Source organism: Leuresthes tenuis, unplaced genomic scaffold, assembly GCF_036924035.1.
Source record: "Leuresthes tenuis unplaced genomic scaffold, fLeuTen1.0.hap1 SCAF_16, whole genome shotgun sequence".
NCBI classification, from domain to species: Eukaryota; Metazoa; Chordata; class Actinopteri; order Atheriniformes; family Atherinopsidae; genus Leuresthes; species Leuresthes tenuis.
The window spans coordinates 15,175,971-15,196,400 of NW_027325370.1; the positions used below are offsets into that span (position 1 = coordinate 15,175,971).

General features: G+C 41.7%; 1 protein-coding gene across 2 annotated transcripts; it reads right to left on the reverse strand.

Annotated features, from left to right (window-relative positions):
- Positions 1-292: 292 nt before the first annotated feature.
- dennd2c (DENN/MADD domain containing 2C) lies at positions 293-19,141 on the reverse strand. Of its 2 annotated transcripts, XM_072367148.1 has the most exons (19): positions 18,901-19,141; positions 15,260-16,356; positions 11,804-11,928; positions 11,400-11,482; positions 11,051-11,209; positions 10,035-10,113; positions 9,738-9,782; positions 8,426-8,610; positions 7,882-7,991; positions 7,218-7,287; positions 6,618-6,695; positions 6,159-6,299; positions 5,684-5,832; positions 3,440-3,617; positions 3,223-3,264; positions 2,505-2,613; positions 1,929-2,171; positions 533-619; positions 293-457 (listed from the first exon to the last, which is right to left on the reverse strand). In XM_072367148.1, the coding sequence occupies exons 2-19, from the start codon at positions 16,153-16,155 to the stop codon at positions 426-428; spliced, it is 2,811 nt and encodes a 936-aa protein (XP_072223249.1). In that variant the 5' UTR covers positions 16,156-16,356; positions 18,901-19,141; the 3' UTR covers positions 293-425. The 2 variants fall into 2 exon arrangements, with proteins under 2 accessions (XP_072223249.1, XP_072223250.1); XM_072367149.1 differs by lacking the exons at positions 293-457; positions 533-619 and having other exon boundaries at positions 2,076-2,163.
- Between the last annotated feature and the right edge of the window lie 1,289 nt (positions 19,142-20,430).

Genomic DNA, 20,430 nt, shown 5'->3' on the forward strand with positions numbered 1-20,430 from the left:
AATTAACATTAGGATGTACAAAAACATGCTCCAGGTTGGAACTACACATTATTTACAATTTTTACAACACTGTTGGTTTACATTTCCTGAACAAATGTTAGAAAAGTTACAAGTAAACAAGTTTCCAAGTGGAGATCATAATTACCACCAGAGTTTAACGTTGAGAACATCAGTAGCTGGAATGTTTTTGTAATTTCAAGGCTTGAAAAAGGGAAGATAAAAGGTGTTTTCAGTCTTCATCCAACGAGATCTGCACGGCTCTCAGGCATCCATTTAAAAAATAAAAATCAAAACTCCTTATTGTTCCATTCACGCCCAAATGAGACTTCTCTACATTCATTACTCGCAGCCAGTCCAGCAGCAACAAGTGTTCTGTTTTTAAATCAAAGTTTTTTTCATTTACAAATCAAGATGTTGTTTTTTTTTCATTTAATTTGCAGGAGCTTCATCTTGTTTCCTAAAAGAAGTAAAAGAACAATTAACCGTTGAAAAGTAACCTTTAAAAGTCAACTTTTGATAGACTGACACTTACCCAGTCCTTTGAGAAATTTATTCACGCCGCTTGGCTCAGGCTCGGGACACGAATCCAGATACTCGGTCACTCTGGCTTCAAAGAGACCTGAGAATAAGAGCAAAATGTTGAGCCGCGCTCACTGGATATTTACTGCCGGAGAAGCTCAACTTCTAAAAATGGTTCGTCTGTAGTCTTTCTCAGAAATGACTTAAAGTCACGTTTTCGAACATTGACCTTCCATATCATGCCAGCTCTGACTCAAACTGAAGTCAGATAACCTGATTAAACAACATTTTATCCATCTAAGGGAGTGATTGGAAACATTGATCTTCTTGAACAAGTCAGCTCAATGTTGGAAAGTTAAGTTTCATTTTTTTTAAAAGTTTGTATGCAGCTTATCAAAGTTACCATGTTTTAATCCTATCTTTTTTCCCATTTACTGTATTTTCCGGACTATAAATTGCTTCAGATAAGTCGCATCAGTCTAAAAATGCGTCACGAAGAGGAGGAAAAACCTAAGAAAAGGAAATTTATTTCACAAAATTTCTCTGCGACGCTTCGGTCGATGTCAAACGTGAGCGGGACCTCGTCCATGTTGATGTGATCCAGTGACACGTTGTTCAGTTACCTGCTTTTCAATTAACTCACGGAAACGGTCGACCTTTTGGCTTGGAAGTCTGCCGGCAGTTTCTGGCACAGAAACACTGTCCGTGCTCTGATAGAGAGGCATGAAGCGGCAACACCAAGAAGTCATTTATACTCGGCTCCTTGGCAAATACCAGGGCGTGGAGACGTAACTGCGTCGTTGAACAGCTGCTCCCGGCAGTACGTTGTTGTCCTGTGGACTCGTCCCTCCAGCTCTGCTCATCTTGCTTTCAGCCCACAATCGGCTTTCTTTGTTTTCTTAATTGAACTAATCTTAACCTCTGCCTTTCGCCAGTCCCTCAAAAGTTTCTCACTCACTCCTAACTTTCTTTCTGCTGCTCGATTAGTTTTCGGCTGCGATATTTTACTACCTGCAGTCTGTAATCTGCAGAATAGGATTTTCTTTCTCGGTTGTCTCAGTTTCAGTTAATTTTGTCGGTGGTACAGGAGCAGCATATAGTCGTCACAAGCTTAGTGTCCTCTGGCGGCTGTAGATAGCAACGTGTTCTCCTTGGTTCATATCAGTCAGTATGAATTAACATGTTATATTATATATTTTAACATACAAGTCGCAGGACCAGACAAACTATGAAAAAAAAGTGCACCTTATAGTCTGGAAAATATGGTACTTTCCTCTGGATTCAGACATTAAAAGTAATCTGTGCATAGCTGTAAATTTCCTTTCTCAGAATTTATGGAAATAAATAAGCCAGTTCATGATAAAACAGAAATATTTCTCCGTATAAATCATTGTATTAATCATAATCACCTTTTCCTCCTCCCTTGCGCAGCTCTTTGTCCTGAATGAACCCAGCAAACATCTGCGTGTCCATGAAGAGCTGCAGGAACTGCCGCACTCCACGGGAGGGGTGAGATTTGCGGAAACTGTCGCGCTGCAGCTCCTTGCTTCCATTGGAGTTCTCCACCATGTGCAGGGGATAGTGGCCAACCAGCTCCACAAAGAACCGAACAAAAGCTTCTGACACCAGGGAGCTCAGGTCAGCCTGCAGGCCTGGAAGGACCACATTTAAATCAAGACAGAGGTTTACAACACAAATCCTTCAGAGATAATAAATCGTTGTACAGCAAGAAGATTCCCTGTAAGATCTATTAGTTCTACAACAAAACAAAGACATGCTGAAGGCCTATGCTTCTCATATGACTTGATACTAAAAGTTCTATGTGGTTCACACACTTAAGAATCTGTTACAAAACTTGATGGATCATCAGTGGCTCTGATCTCTGTTACAAACCAGAATAAGGAGCTCGCGTTCGCAGCTTAAGTGTAAGCTACAGCTGATCATAACTTTAACTCGTGTTATTTGAGTAGGACTGTTGGACCAACCTCCACATGATTCTGCATTGTCTTGTCTCAGGATATCTTCCCTGTCCTCCAGGATCTGCTGCAGTGCTGCCTGCAGTTTACTGGGCAGGATGCAGTCTTCATCTCCCAGCTACCAAACACACCAGAAAACAATGACCGTAAGTCACATTATGCCAATTACTAAATCTAAATATGCTTCTCACACACTATAACTGATGCTTTTGGCTTCAGGTGGAATCTCTTAGACACCAGTAAACAGAACAAATTGAGGAAAGATGCTTCATATCAGGTGCACAGGAAAAGCACAACAAATAAATGCTTTTAAGCATTTCAGGCAGTCCTAAGCATTTGGAAAATGACTGATATATAATCCAGAGTGTTTAAAAACATGCTATGTGAAATTCTTTGGCCTGCAATTCATTTTAAAGTGTAAACTTAAATCAAGTACACCAGATGAAGGGTATTATGGGCAAATATTGAGCTCAGATAAATTGAAACCCAGTCGGCCGTTCAGCCTGTCCTGTGGCTCTGAATCAAATGTGTTTGTACCATGACTCTGCGGCGCTTTTACATCCCGCATAGTTTTCTCTCTGCTTGTGTGCGAGTAGCTCACTTTTCTTTGTCACCCTTAAAGCACCCCACCCGAAACCCAACATGGGACAAGTGTAGGCAAAGCTCTTTTCCAGCGGGACCACACCTACGTGTGCCACTACACACACACAACTAACTGCGTACACACCTGAACGACAAACTTGTCTGCGCACAGATCCACTATGAGCACCTGGGAAGACGACAAGAAAAAGGAATGGCGGTTACTGACTGGAAGTTCACAGTTGCGCAACAAGAAAAGGTGCGTCGCAGCAACTGCGTTTACAGTGAGTGCAAAATGACAATATGGCTTTAGTTATTTAAACTGTACAGTGACTTCTATTTTGACGCAACTCTCCCAGATGTACCTCTTCAATGGGCAGCTCCAGCAGCTGTGGCAGGCACGGTGCCAGCACACCAATAAGGAAGGGGGTCGGGGAGCAGCTGATGTCCAGCATGCTGGCTGGTAACACGGGCACAAACGTGTGCTGCCAAGTGAACGGGTACAGCAGCGCCAGCACTGCGTGGCCACATCGGGACAACACACTGCAGTAAGACAGGATGAAAGGAGGCTTGAACTAAACGCAGTTCACTTCTCACATAGATCGAGTTACACAAAGTTATCAATCATGGCTCCCTGAAGATGGGGGAAAACGGCCACATTTTCAGTAATCAGCTGTAACTGCAGGACCAAATTCTCCAAAAGTAAAACAAATGTCTTCATCCTCTTTTGTGGAGTATTACTACTATTCTGCTGAGACTCTTTTATTGTATGGCCCGTTGCCTTCATGCTGTGAAATACCTTCTCTTCTTTCTTTTGATGGGGGAAATTTATGAAGCCAATATTCTCCTGGAAACTCCCAAAAGGCAACTTTAAATTCAGCTTTTTTTTCCTTTTCTAAACTTGAACAATTTCTCACAATTTTCCTCGACAACGTCCTCGGACTATTTAATATGATACTGACAGCTTTTTGTGTTTCTAATCACCTCTTTGAGGGCACATTGTTGCACATGAGCTCTCTTGGTACACTGTTAGCTTCATATCTGAACCTTTTACATCCCTTGAAATTACCTTCAAATTGTGTGATACTTCATAAACCCCCTCTTTATTTCAGGCACCTACAAAAGCTTAAAAATAATGAGTTGCTCTACAAACCTGTTTTTGGTCAGTAGTAGCTTAACCTCCATGAACTGCCACCTTATTGTGGTGGGAGGGGTTTTTCCACTCACCAGTTGCCCTGGTCAGGCAGGGCTTGCATTACTTATAGCCCCTAGTTAATGTGCTCAAATGTTTTCCCCAGTGGCTGAGGAAAGGGTTCTGACGGTTGTTTGCACATGCTCCTGATCAGAGTACCCAGCCTTTTTGATGCCACCTGGGGAACTTCAATGCTCAAACCTGGAGGGGTGTGAGGGGGAACGGCCTGCCCCCACTGAACCTAAGTGGTGTACTGTTGTTGGACATGGTTTGTCTGTAAGTGTACGCCCTCGCTGAACTGTCAACTGATCACCACCGGGTGGTGAGTTGGATCAAGTAGCAGGGGAACGTTTAGCAGGGAGCCCAGTCCAGGAGATCTTCAACTCCCATTGCTGGCAGAGCTTCTCCCACATTCTGAGGAAAGTGGGGGACATTGAGCCCGAACGAGCAATGTTTTGGGCCTCCATTGCTGCTGCCCCCATAAGGTGGTTTATGTTTGTTGTGGTGAAGGAGGCTGAAGAAAGAGTCCTACAGAGCTTGGTTAGCTTGTGGAACTCTGGAGGCAGCGGAAAGGTGCCAACAAGTCAAAAGAAATGCGGCTTGAGTAGCTGTGGAAAATGACTTTCAGTCAGCCTCCAAGAGATTCTGGCAAACTGTCAGATGATTCAGGTGGGGGAAGAGGTGCTTTGCCAACACTGTCAACAGTAGGGATGGAATGCTGCAGTCCACGACTGGGGAAAGGAATATTTGAGCACCTTCTCGACCCAACTGATATGTCCTCTGTAGCAGAAGCACATCAGGGCTGAAGTTGCTAAAGTAGTTAAACAACTCCGTGGCAACAAGGTCCCAGCATTGAAGAGATCTGCCCCAAGTTCCTTAAGGTCCTGGATGTTGGTTTGGAGGTCTCTCTTTTTATAAAGGGGGACCGGAGGGTATGTTCCAAATACCGGGGGAAATCGCACCTCTCAGCTTCCCTGAGAAAATCTGTGCTGGGGTGCTGGAGCAGAAGCTAGTTGGACCTCACATTCAGAAGGAACAATACCCTTTTAATCCTAGTTGCAGAACACTGGACCATCTTTTTACCCTCACAAGGAGAATGGAGGGTGCATGAGAGTTTGCTCAACCAGTTCTCATGTGACGTTAATAAATCCTTACTGTGTCCCTCATGGAGGTGCGCCACAAATATGGGGTATTGGGCCTCTATGACTGGAGTGAGAACTTGGTCGCATTGCCAGCAGTAAAGGACATTGAGCTCAGTCAGGGAATCTTGAACACAAACCTGTCTAACCTTTTATACTCTACAACAGCTTAGAATTAGCTGAACATGCACACAGATTACCATTGTGAGTTTGTGAAATAATAAACATTGATTTAACCATTAAGTGGTCTATTCCTTTTAAAATCAAGATGTTGTTACCTGAGTTTGTCAGCGATTAAGATGACCCTTCTCTCGAGCAGAAGGGATGCGAATACCTGCAGGAGCTTCCCAACACTGAGACACTGCAGCAGACTGTCAAAGTCCACATGTTCGAGTCTGGAGTCGACGGGGCGACACAAAGTCAGTACCTGGCAACAAACAAGACGAGCAAAGTAGAACTTACAGCCATTAACACTGAGTGAATAGCTGTAGCCAGCATCAAACAATCGACATGTTGTTTTTAAAGAACTGTTGAGTCTGACCAAAGCAGTGATTCTGCTGTGTTTTTATGAGTCACGGAGATGATGATTACCATAGACCCTTTTAACACAAATAGCTGTCCCAAAATGAACCCACCGAAGCTTTGTTTCCACAGATAGCCTTCAGTTCTGAATCATTCTGAATATACAGCAGGGTGTGGTTAAGAGGAACGCATCTACTAATCAAGACTTCCTCTTTTTGGTGCAGGGGTTACCTCATTTCCAGAGCCAGGGAGGAAGCTCTTGACGGTAACTGTGCGTCCGGGAGCTGGAAAAGGGGCCTCCATCACACTACGCATAAAAGGATAAACCAGTGGTGGGGAAATTTCTCTGCGCCTCTCCACCTCCTCCAGAATCTGGACACAGAGCCACATCAATCATTGGGACTCGATAAGGAACTAGTGGCAATTCGAGTTAATGTTTCATTCTGACCACATTTCACACTGCAAATTTCCCTCAGCCGACCAGAGGATGGAAGAGACGCTGTGCGCATACTTTCCTTTTTTGAAAACAGTGCTTGCTCAGGATTATGTTTCCGTATAGCTTCCATGCTAATGTATACAGTTTCAAGGCAACTGCTTCCACACTCATCAAAGAGGCAGCTCCTCTCATATTCCTATAAAGGCCTCTATCAGCAGAAATGTGTGAGCAGGTGTACTGTAAGGTTACTTTACCTTTGCAAACAGGTTGAAACAGCCCAACTTGCTGACAATACAATGCACCTCAGGCAGCCTCTTCCCCTTTCCACTGGGCTTGAAGACAGAAAGTTTGACAAGTGATGAAGCAGGGTATAACGGAAACATCCATCATACAAAATACATCGAACACATTTCAAAGCAAAGTACAATTAGGGCCGGAGCACAAACGTCCCATTTTCCTTTGATAATGAATTTAATATTTTAATAGAGCTCTGTACTGTGGAGCGGAAAGAAAACAAGAAGTCCAAAGTCCGTGTTTATGGCAGCATCACTGAGCTTATCTACCCAAGAAAGATACAATCTTCAGGTCAGCACTGTCTAAACTATAAAACACAACAGAATCCCACAAAATAGAGAGACGAAAAAGACAACAGTGCTTTGACAATGAGGCCAAATAAAGGGGACAATGATGAAATTCTTTTTGCCTTCGGTCATAGATTCAGAAGTGGTTTATGGTCTATGATTCACATCTCCTCAGAGATGTTGAGTAAGCACATGGCAGGCTGCCACGTCATCTCACACACAAACCTTCAGTCAATGATTCAGACACAAATATTAACGCACATCCATACTCACCAGGATCTTGCGGCAGTAACAAAACCAACGACTGCCGTCTTCTCCAGTCAGAACAAAGGAAAAGGTCTCACTGTAAATTGACAAAACACCGGAAGTGCTACATAAACTGACTGTCTTCAACATGTAAATATTCAAATTGGGGGCAAAAGCTAGGAAACAAGAAGATTTATAGAATTATTTCATTATTAACACCGTTTGTTAGCCTAGTACCGTTCAGTTTCTGGAAGTTTAAAAGCCCCATCAGTAAAGTATGCCTTTCAATTATTTGTACAGCTATAGAGAAATATTTTGAAGACTGGGAGGCTATAAAAGTGGAGATCGGAGACCTCATTACAAAAACATACCAAGTAAAAACAAAACGACTGCACAATGCCCCTTAACACTCAGATAATTAATTAGATTTACCATAATTATCCCTGTGGGGAATCAGCGCTGAATAACAGCTGAGGATGTTAAATAAAGGAAATGGGGGTAATAAACATAACATGGAAAGAATTAGGACTACATTTGTTAAAAATACATGCAAGGTGTGCATGAGAGCAAAAAATATAAAATAAAGCCAAAATCACAAAGGAAATGAAAAGAGGAAGGTTATCGTGTTATGTTTAAGCTCTGTCATAGCGTTTGTTATCAAAACCTTGAATTAAACCGAATAAAAACTAACCTTGGTGTGTCTGAAGCGGGCTTCCAGTCCTGAGAATCAGGGAAGCAGAACTTCGGAATCACCCTCAGCTGATCCTCAGCTTCCCTGGAGAGCCGTGATGACTTCTCAAACTGAAACAAAGAGACCGGGTTAAGTTTAGCTGCAGGTATCCAAATAACATCAATAAACAGACTCCTGCGGGATCCAGTTGAGATAGGCACTTTTTAGATTAATTATAATCTCATTCACTGGAAATTATTTCTATAAACAAGCTATAAGAGACAAAACCTTTCCTAATGTGAAAATATGGATCAAATGGAGAAACGACTTGGGTCGTGTTTGTTGACTCATGTCAACCTGGGAAATTCCCTTTAGGGAAGCCCTTTCAAGGAATGCTTGTCATGTATAATAAGAATCATCTTCACTTAATTTTACCAAACAAGATTAAAATTTAGACCAAAGTGGTCACAAATGCAATTCAACTAAAGCATTGTGCTCAAAATAAATGTGGGTCCCAATCCTGGAAGAATGGATGAATAATGTTACTGTAAAGGCTCCTCCTAACCATTTTGGGGAACTGTTGCGTAATTTCAGGGGAGTAGGTGTTTCCCGGGGAGCCTTTTCTCAGCGACACCACCACAAAGATCTGGAAAAGCTGCTGCTGCTGCAGCTGGATCAAGTCTCTCTCAAGGGTGCGATATCCTGGCCGACGTCTCAGTGTAGACTGGATATAAACTGATCTTTTGGAACCTGCAAAACAACACGCAGTGAGACAATGTGGTAATGCACGTCATGGGACATATCCCTCCCAGCACGAAAACCCAAGTAATGCCTTTTATGTATAAATGCAAGCTGGGGCAACTGGTTATTCAAGGAATAGCCCTTGGTAATGGCTTAATCGTCTTAGTTCTTAATTTATCAAACTGGGAATGACAATATGCCCCAGTTGGAAAACCAGTAGAACTTTTAACTTACTGGCCACTGGCTATTACTGGAAATAACAATAACTATGCATCGCACTGTGTTTTGTGCATAAATACAGAACAGCAATTTGTTTATTGACAGAGGCTGGACAGAACTGTGTATGTGACACAAACTGATAGATCACTGCTGCCACTTTCTTACACACAGGACAGCCGTACTGGACTTTCTTTGACTTTCCGACTTGGACCAAACTTTGGGGGTCGTTTTAGTTGATACTTCCTACCGGGAACAGCTTCCAAGTTCAAATGGAATGCACCATAATTACAAACTGATGTGGGCGTGAGTCAAGCCATGTAAATGCATTTTGTTTGCTTTGAGAAATTATAACAGACTGTCTAATAATTTCAGGAAGTTGTTGATCGGTTGTCTGAATAACCAAAGGGTGAACTGATAATTGAAATTATTGTAAGATTACAGAGCACAGTTTGTGTGACAACGTCTATAAAGTGGTAGAAAAGTTGTCCTTCTGTTGGGTTACACAGTTGATGATGATAGAAATCACAGGGCCAAACAGCTGATCTTCGCATTTAAAAAGCTAAAACCTACAAATGTTTGGTATTTAATCAAAAACATTTGTTTAATATATCTTCAGTCGACTAATAGTTAAAATACTAGCTTTGATGTCTATTATGCACATTGTACAGGTGAATTTCCCCGAGTCACTTGATTAAACAGAAAGGGGGAACACAGCTGGCATTAATCAGCAGTGGTGAAAATAGCCTTCATGGAACTCATTTTCTTTAATCTCATCTTTTGCCTCTACACTAGGTTATACGGCAATGTTTACACATATCACCACGGTTTTTATATATTTCATTTAAATATCTAACTCAAAATGTTATGCATAATGAGCATAAAAGGACATTACAGCCAGGTTTGCTCTTTGATGGTACCTTCAGTGTTGTCCTCAGGGTCACTTTCTGTCCCACTGGTCTCCTCTGCTCATATGAATTGAAGGAGGGAGAGATTAGTGAGGAACACAGGAATGGAAAAGACTTGACAAGCCACAATCATATGCAGACAGTCGGCCTTTGTTTTTAATAATCGGTGGCTTTGCGTACCACAGCTGGCCTTAAGTGCACCATCAAAAGCTGGGGTTTTTCCAGTTTAATTTAATCTTCTTTAAGTGTTAATCTGGGTGACATCTGGGCATTTGTGACGTTGCGCATGTACCGATATGCGGGACTCACCTCGCACTGCGAGCCCTTGGTTCTTCACTCTCTTCCTCCCTCGCTTGTCATCAAAAATGGTCTCGATCTTACTGACATACTGTGTAGCAGAGCACACACACACACACATACTTGTGAGCCCAGTCATCATTACGGGGGGATTGTGATAGAACAGCCTCTAAGTGCATAATTAAAGATTTACAGCATTTTTTCACCCTTAAATTCCTGTGTTCTTCTCTTAAAACCCAAAGAGAACACAGCTGAATGTCTGAAATCAAATAAGGCTCTGAATTAAAGGAGTTCATCACAGAAACAAGCACACAGAGGAAGCTCAGATGCATCCGTAAGAAGTGCCTTTGCTACTTGAAGGACTAAACTTGTGTGACCGACTAGAGAAAGAAACTAAATAAACCTACAAACACAGCTGTTGTGCAGCAGAATAAATAAGAGGATAATTGTGGCTGCAACCATTTTCACATAATCTTTTATAACCATGTGAAGAAAGCTAAAATAGTTTAAGAATACAAATTTAACTAAATACTATACCTATTGTCACTCTTTTGCCAATATATTCCACTCATATCTTAAAAGAGAATACACTTTTTAGATAGATTTAACAGACTTTACTGGCATTTTTCCACCTCGCTGACAGACACAGCACTAGAGACAGGTAGTTTCTCAAGAAACAATCCTTTTCTAGTCATCTCCCTCAAAGACATAAAAAAAAAAAAAGAGTCGGTTTTATTACCTTGCAGTTAAAGTTTCTCCCTGTCCACCAGCTTTCAACAGCCATGAGTTGTAAGCTTGAATATACAGCATGTGCTATCTAAATTTGCGAGAAGCACTCGCATGTTATACTGAAAGAGATTAGTTTGCACATCTTCCTGCCCAGAAAGTCACCACCCCCGTTTCGTCTTTCTTCCTCAACACATGACTCATCAGAAAACAGAAAACACACCACTTGTTCATCTTACAGAAGTGAGAAAAAGTCAGCCGTAGTATCCAGGATCCGATGATTTGTGAAAACGATCACTTACCTGAGGAGGCCTGGGGACTTTTTGAGCGCTCGCACGCCGAGGTGTCACTGGTTTTGGAGTATCCGCAAGGGTTGAGGATTTGGACGCCGTTAATGCTTGGAATGGCTTTTTCTCCACTTTGCTAGCATAGCCGTGCAATGTTTGGGGTTTAGGAAGCAACTGGAGGGCAACAAAATGCAGTTAGCACTTGGTCTTAGAAAATTACAAGGCGTCAAAGTACATTTATTCCTTGCTCCTCTATTACAAGCTCAGGATAGATGGGTATCATTTGTTAAAGAGATATAAAGCTGAGGCACAAAAAAGGGAAGTTATCACGAAAAGAAGACACAGATCGAATACATTTTATTACCTTTGGGACTTGAGGCCTTGTAATAGGGAGACACATGGGAGACAGTTTGACATCTTCATAAGGGTCATCCCTGGCCACTTCACCTGAGGGAAGTTAGTGGTGAGGAGAAGGATTAGACAGCATGACTGGATGATTTACAAAGACACAGACTACCTGTACAGACAAGAAAGTGAGATCCAGCCAGAAAAACCAGGATGGAAGACCAAACCATTTAAGAGGAGCAGATATAGCGCACAAATATAAGCTAAAGAGGCCCATATAGTGCATGTGACATGATGATTGTAACAACTGCTAATTTTGTGCAACAGTTTTTATGGCTTCTTGTCTTTGTGACAGAATCATTAAAAGCTGAAGAAACGTATTAACAATCTCCTCCACACTATGACACTAAGAGACTGACTTACAGACAATATCCTCATAAATATTGTCGTCAGAGTAGGCATGGTAAAGGCTCGAGTGCACGGTCCCGTCTGCCATAGTGCCTTTCTGGGCTGTCAGACGTGCTGCATCCTCATACTCGAAGGACTTCCTGTGACAGGGAGAGAAGGGAAAGTAAGAGGCGTCTGGTCTGTTGTCCTAAAGATAGCTGCCAAACTATTGTTGTATGTTGAACCAACGTCAAACCACAAAACTCCTTGTTGATGTCAAACCCGGCGAAACGGAAAGTGCGATAAGCTGTCATGGAAGAAAATGACTTCGCATATAGTACAGAGAAGTTGTTTAATGGTAAAAAAATATATATAATTTACACGCACTAGACTTTAGCTGCTTCTGTTATGTACACAGGACATGATAATTGACACAAATGGCACTAACAATTGGCAGTAACAGACTATTACATAATTCAAGTCAAGTGTGATGTAATCCTTTGCCCTGTGGAGGCATTTCATAATGTACAAGAATGAATGACAGCGACTGGATTCCTTTGAAGCTTGGTAAACATGGAGCTATGAGGAAACTGTGTGTGCAGATATGGCAGGACCAATGCACGTTAAGACACTGGTAAAAACAATTAAAGAGCTGCAAAGGAGCAGCTCTGAAAGTCTATCTGTTCTGAAAGTCTATCTTTGTAGTCATGAACAATAAAGTTACTAAGGCAAATCTACCTCAGGCACCAGATTAGAAAGCCTTCTAAAACGCAGGTTTTATGTGGATGTTTGAAGCAATGCCGGAGAGTTTTCTGAAAAACTTGACAGAATTGTCAACATTGGGCAGCTGTGGCTCAGGAGATACAGCAACTGTCCATTCGTCAGAGGCTTTGTGATTCTTTTCATAGTTTCCAAAGACCACATAACAATGTGTCCTTGGGCAGGAACCCCCGATAGGCCCCAATGCATTCATCAAAAGTCAATACAAGCGAAATGTATAGACTTTAAAAAGCAATGCACATCTGCACGAATGGTTAGATGTAGAATCAACCCCGATTTACAATAAAACCTTTATTCCTGAGTCTCTCCAGCAGGAAGAAACACATCATTTTTTTTTTCTGTCTTTGTCCTTATGTTTATCAACATCTTAAGAAGAAAAACAAAACCCAATCTGTCGTGAATCTTGAAAAGAATGACAAATAAAATGTGCTCAAGTCATGGCATGCTGGAAACGGAGAGGTATGAAAGTATCGCTCCAGCTCTGAGAGGAATATACACGCACGCCAGGTCTTAATGGTCACGTGGCCACAAGCGTCCATGAGAGGGTAAAATGACACACTGAATTTTAACTGAATTTCCCAGGAGGGCTCTGTGATAATCTGGGAAATCTAACTGTTCATCCTAATAAATCACCCTCTCCTTAAAGAGCTGCAGTGGAAATGATGATAATCAGGGACAAATGTTAACCAAAAGATACCAATTGGTTCATTTTAATGTGGTGAGGCTGAACTTTTACAGGCAAAATTAGTACCTGCTCAATGACAAGAGTGAAGTTTAATTATGATAAAAACAATACGACAGCATTTACATCAGTATCTTGTGCACTTATTAAGAGATGTGATCCCATCTTAAATGTAAGGCAGCCCTTGTTTACAGTTCACTGTATAAAGTGAGTTTTATCAAGCAGTCTTTTAATAATTTAAATAAATACACAGGGCAGACAATGATTGTGCTCTTTTGTGTTGAGCACTGGCTAACCTGCATCTGTAGCCTGTAAAATTATCTTTCTTTTCCCATCTTTACCGTTTTAAAATTTGAGTCTAGAAGTTACCTTGACAAACTGACTCAGCCACGAGCACAGCAATGTCCAGAACTGTGCAAAAGTCTCGAGCCACTAGCTATTTGTTAAATATACCGACAGGAAAACAGGAAATCGGAGCAGCAACATGCAAACATAAACTGAAATACGTGCATAGTTCTAACAAGCTTGAAAGTCAATATCTGGTGTGGCCATTTTCATTCTTCAACACAGCCTCAACCATCTTAGACAAGCTTTCTTGTCATTTATAATAGTCCACAGTAATAGTTCTCCGGGCTTCTTGAGGCATATCCCAAAATTCTTATTAAGGTCAGATGCCTTTTGTTTTGTTCTGCATCACGATGACCCCAGACTGCTTCAATAATGTGACGTCCAGGCTCTGGAGATGCCTGATGGTGCGTTTATCTAGTTTGTGTGTGTGTGTGTGTGTGTTTGCAGTATGTTGGGGATCGTCGTCATGCTGAATAATTACACTATTGTCAATCAGATGCTTTCATGGTATCATGCACGGTGGATCGAAATCTGACTTTTTTAGCTAATAATCTAACTAATTTTGACAAGATGCTTGAGAACAGATTTTCTGTGCAGTTCTTGTGTGATTTGGCGTGATTTTTCTCCCCGTTTCCCTTCCCTAAGAATGGCTCCTTGACAGCCTTCCAGTGAGATAATTTCTCACGAGGCTTCAGTGAACAGCAGATAGATCAACTGAGGGGCCAGATGCTCAGGTCCCGTGTCAGGTCTTTGCAGTATTTTTTTCCTATTTCTTATACGTTACTTTCAGACACTGAAAGTCTGCTGTAGATAGTTTTTTTTTTTTTTTTTTTTTTAAGGTCTGCCATTTCCTCTTCTGTCCTTAATTTGTCCAGTTTCTCAAATTTCTTAATTACACACTGCACACCATGCTCAGAAATGCCACGTTTTCAGCAAATAGTTTTTTTGGAATCACCTCATTGGTAATATTACTTAAACATACTATTTTAGTCCTGTCGAACTGTGTTAGATTTGACATTTTTTTACAGATGCAACTAACAAAATTGGAAATGGTAAGAAACTAAATAAATGAGTGAAAAAGCAGCAAAAGTTCAAAGAAAGAGCTCCGGAAAGCTTGGAGAACTATCGCTCCAGACTTAAAGATAACAAGTTTGACTGCTTGGATGCAATATAAAAAGAAATGAGGTGTGGCTCAAGACGTTTGAACAGGACTGTCAAACTAAAACATTTTATTTTTGCTTTGTCTTTTAGCCTCATAGCATATTGTTATAGGCTATTCCTCGAAATACTTTTAGGCAGGTTTTAGATAACGGGAGTTTCCCACCACTGAGATTATGTGCAAGTGATGCAGAGTTTTCCCAAAACTTAAATGCGGGTGTGTGTGGTGATGACCCTGGACCATGGCTGCTGAGGAACTAGGCCATATCCAGACAATAGAGAACAAAGCTGCCAGATATCATGTGACATCACACAAGGACCCCAGCCAGCAATTAAACAGTATCCTCCCTCCAAAACTGCTCTAAAAATATGGCTGCTGCTCAGTAAACGGCAAAAGACTTTTATCTGCAGCAAAGTGCAGCATCATTTAGGTTAGTTTCTAAAATGCTTTGCAAAACAGTTACAATCATTTTAAGTAATGATTGAAGAGTTACATGTGCTTTGCTTTTAGTGTGATGGCTCACCTGTTCTTTTTATGCCTTGAAAGTCCTTCATTCTTTGTGACTGGACATGGGGGAGGAGGGAAGCTCGGTGGGTGTGCTACCCTCCGGCTTCTCACATTGGAATGATTGTTACGAGGAGATTTGCTGTTCCATTGCACCGTGTGCCTCGTGTTGTTAGCACCGCCATACTGGAATGTCCGCAGAGGTTTTGGAGGGGGATGAGCTTCTCCTGCAGAATTCCTGCCTTTCTCCCAGAGTAGTCTTTCCCCGTCAAGCTTCCGCCAGAAACCCCGCGAAGTGTAGAAGTTTCCAGCGGGCATGTTGTCTTCATGGTCATCAGATGACGGAGGTAGAGGTTTAGAAACTATTTCAACATCCCAGATACGGCCCAGTTTTTGGTCACCATAGGCAGAAAGAACTTGTTTACTTGTAGAAACAGGGGTGTTGGTCTCCACTTTAGAAGATTCAAATGTTTGTGTTGAAAGTCTTTTTTCAGGGGATGTGGTTGAAAGTTGAGTGGAACATTTGTGCAAAGGCTCAGACTTGCGACTAACCACACCGGGTCCGACATGTGCTGGGGATTCCCTAAAATCCAATCCCAAGCTCTTTGCTTTTGAAATGCTGGCTTTTGCACGAAGCCCCCCTCCCAAGCTCCCGCTGGAGCATCCATTTCCCAGGAGGTCTCCAGACAGACTCCGGGATACAACGGGAGGGTGTGCTTTCAGCCCGGCATCCTGGCTGCTGCCCTGATGACTGCGACCTTCCCACTGGGAGATCTTCTCCCTGATGTTAATGCCCTGCTCACGAGAGGGTGATCTCCCTGCCTGACGGCCCTGCCAGGCAGCGGTGGCCTCTTTCTGCGGGCGATCAACCTCACCATGCCCCCGCCTCCTCTGCTCCAGTCTCAGAGCCAGCATGTTGAGATCAGTTCTCCATTAGCGAATGCATCTGGGATTTCTTTGCAAAGACGTTTACACGTGTTCGGGTAATTAGTAGCGCAGAAAATATCGGCAAAGAGTCTGTGCACCACAGGATTTATAGTTGCTTCTTTAACGTCTGTATTAGTCCTCTCGTACTAGCAGAGTGTCATTTCCTCCTTGTCTCTTTTTGTAAGCGACCTAAAAAGAAGACAAGACACTGAAATTACTCAAAACAAAAAACAAGCCCAAACAACACACTGCAGGGTCAAAGGGGCACTGAGGCAACACAAGGACACGGTTAATTCTGAAACAGGCAGGAAGGGTAGGCTCCTATCAAGGTTGTATTCCCCAAGATAAATTTAAATAGAATAAGCAAAGCCAGGGCAGTGGTTCTGTGGATTGAGCCAACCAAATCCTTTTCTAGCCTCAGGGGAATTCTGTATTGCTGTCATCCTAAAGCCTGTTTTTGGCCAAATATAAAATGCCAGTGATACAGCAGAGCACTGCATCCAATTTAATGCTTGTACAAAGCATGTCTTTCATAGGATGGGGGAAGAATGTGCATTTTAAGTGATTTCAAAGAAGTTTGTGGGCTTGAAAATACATAAATCACAAGACATGCATAACAGCCCAGAGAATACTCATGATAGTAATGAGATTAACCACACATATGTACGCACATATGTCCAGAACGAGAGTTGGGATATAAAAGGTTGAGCTATTTCTCAGGCACAATAACAAGATATGGGACTACAGAGTCAGACTAAATTCCTCTGCTATATGCATGATGAAGCTACAACAAAGGATCCTGCCTCATCCGATCTAAAGCTATCAAACACAGACATGAAGTGAAGCTTTATACTGCATCCGCTTTGACTCGTATTCCCTGAGTCAACACCAATGCAGTCGCTGTACGCCGTTGCACAGCGGCTCCTTTAGCTGGAACCAAACAATCTGGACACGTTGCACATTAAGAGGCTGAGAGTATCTGGAGAAGGGGAGACATGTTAAAATTCCACAGCACAGCTCATGATCACAATAATTCTATGAGCTGCATTCCTGCAGAGCTGTATGAGAGGAGGGTCGGCAAATAGAAGTAACAAGAGACACTCACAGTCAGTCTTGAAAGTGCCGCTTTTGTTTGGTTTGACCTAAATCGAACATATTTTTGCCCTAGAATGCTGCTCCCATCATTGCCAGACCTCTCAATGACAATGCAACTCCCAAACTGACCCACTTGCATTATTTGTCTGTGCGGTATGCTATACAGGAAGGCATGAGTTGAGTTTCCTGAGCTGCAGGAAGAAGGATCAGCAGACTGTCCATAATTATGGTGCAGAGAGAGATTTGCACCCAGTTGCAACCTCTGATTTCAGCTATGTTTAGATCAGCTTTGTTTAAACCTTGTGATGGCAATCAAGTATTGGCTTTAAAATACAATGAATCCCGAAATATATCAGCCGCTGGATAGTCACAGTAACATCTACAAACAGGTCTAAAACTTGCAATCCCAAACTCCAATGGAAATCTGCAAAGAGCTGGGATATTATATCATGAAGATATTCCAGTCAAAAGGTCACTTCACCGATGTTTTATAAGCTGCCAGCTCTGCTGAAAGCCAATCCTTCAATTTTATTCCTATTATTGTGAAACTCAGGGTACACAAGAAACCGAACAACCCCATCATCACTTGGCAACCAAATTAAAGCTAATTATACCCTCAAAACCGCCACAACACGTCCTCTCAGAGAGGTGCAGCATGACATGACATGTTGTAGGTGAGGTGTTGTAAGACTGTAGCTTATCATCAACAGTGACAGTTAATGCTATAATAAAAGAAAAATGCTGGCTTGCTACACGGCCGCATAAACGAGATAAAAATGTCTTGAATTGACTGATCCATCAGCAGCATTCAGGATTTGGTTCACGCAGGCATTCATTTTGACAACCACACTGAAACCACTTAAATATGACAGTTTCATCATTTAGGGTCATTTGTTGTGAACATCCCTTCATAAACGCAGGTCAAAGCATGATTAATATTGTGTTTTTACAGAAACTGATTCAGTGGTACATGATAAACTGCTGATCCTTACTGTCAGTTATCTATTAACTCAACTGGATTTCCTTTATTTGACATCACCTGCAAATGATTTCCATACAGCTGCTGTCAGAATAAAGAGCCAACGACCAAAGATGACTCTGTGGGCTGAATTAGGAGTTTTTATTTCTCCAATAAAACCAGGACACGTGTAGAGGCTGAGAGATAAAACAAGCAGTAGAAAACATATGAAACAAACTCACTTGAAAAGTGTTCTCACTGTATTCAAGGCAAAGAAATCGTAATAAACACAAACGAAACTATGTTACTTACTCACCACGGTGAAACTAGCTGGATACGTCTGTTGAGGAGGGATATAGGTAAATTGTTTTTGTTAAAAAGAAGGAGCTTAAGGGATTCAACTAAACAAAAGGATTTGGTGATACTCAAGTCTCACTTCTGTGAGAAGGTGACTAAAGTGGGTTTAACTTAGTTGGACTTCTCTCCACATGACGATACCAAAAAGCATAATATTTATGGCCCACCGTGAGTTAATGTTACATTATGAAATGCAATAAAATGAAAATGCTTAAAACGATGGAGCTAACGTTGACATAACTTGGGGAAAAGAGTGAAAAAAAAAAAGCCAAGCTGTCCAGATAACAAAACAACATCACGAATCCACAGATTTCATTACTTACCGGTGTAGCTTTAAACGGTCAGCAAAACTCATGTTATCTCCCTTGTTTTCTGTGTGATTAAGTAAAAAAAAAATAAAAATCACAAATAAAATCCACTCGGTCTCCTCGTTCAGTCTGAGGAGGTGGCCAGTCTGAATAACGTTAACAGGCGACCGTTGGTGTAGCGAGCCAGGCTACAGAAAGTATCTGGGAACTTATTCTGACAGAAACTGACGGTGTAAAGGGCATTAAAGAGTCCTACTCCTTCGTTAGATAACAGCACACATAAACAACTATTAAAAACGGTCACAGAGCCGAAAAGAGCATAAAGCGTAGCACTCCTCGCCCTCCTTCAGAACAATTAGTATTAAGTAAGACGGGGAAACGATGTACTTCCGGTTGGGGCTTCCAAAATAAAATGAAGAAGTGACTGCCATATTTTCCTCAAATGAGCAGAAGTTCTCTAAACTTCCTGAATTTGAAAAAAAAGCTCATCTTTAAAGGCAAAAACGTTTTAATAATAAAAAAATGCAGCTGTATCGTGTGTTAGACCAGGTACTCCGAAAAGCATCTCGGCCTTTACTGAACAACATGTTGCACATGTTAAGGCTTATGAGTGACACAGACCAGTGTTCTGTGGCCTAAAGGTTGCCGAGTTGTCACGAACTTGTTGATGACATGTGTTGTTTGGGCCAGATGTGTCTATAATCTCTTAAACTGGCTAAAGCAGCCACACCCTCACTGCTACTCAAGGCCTGATGTGAGCCTAAGAAATCTGCAGATGTGGACTGTTTCAGCCAAACATATCTTGCAATCTGAAACAGTCTGTAACATACAGTATGAGAATAAAGTTATTTTCAATCTGTTGCAAACAATTTACCTGAGAACTTAGGTTTGAAAGAGCGGGATGCTGGCTGTATATTGCATAGACATCGAGGGTGAAAATCTTTCGTAATTTTCTATTCATTGCCCTTTTTTTTGTATCTGAGAAAAAAAGCCTCAACTTTTGCTTGTTGTCTAATGTGCGTGTTTTCTTATCAATGTTATATCAATTTCATTTTTAAGAACCTATTCCCTGTTTGCATCGAAGTAATACCTAAATTTACAGCGTTATTAATCTGACTTCCGGTGTCACTCACGGCGTTTCAGAGGAACTTGACGCAGTTTAACTGTGAGAAAGTTTGGTTGAATCCTTCAAGAGAGAAGACGTCACCAAATCAACTCCTCCAGCTGTCAGCGATGAATAAATAATGCTATCTTCAGGTGTCCTGGGAAATACCGGCACTAAGGCTGCACCTGCGTGACCACACACGTTAATAAATACCAGCTGGGGCTTAGATTTATAAAGTACCGATATGATTTTTTGATGCATTAACATCAGTGTATTAGTTTTGAATTCTTCTGATGTAATTTTTCCTTTGTAATCAACTTTACCTTGAAATCAGGTCATAAGATTTCAAAGTGTCCATTAGATTGGTTTTGAACTTTGGAGCTCAAGTAAATCTGAACTGAAGTGTCCATGTTTAACAATATGTTATCATCCAGTTTTCA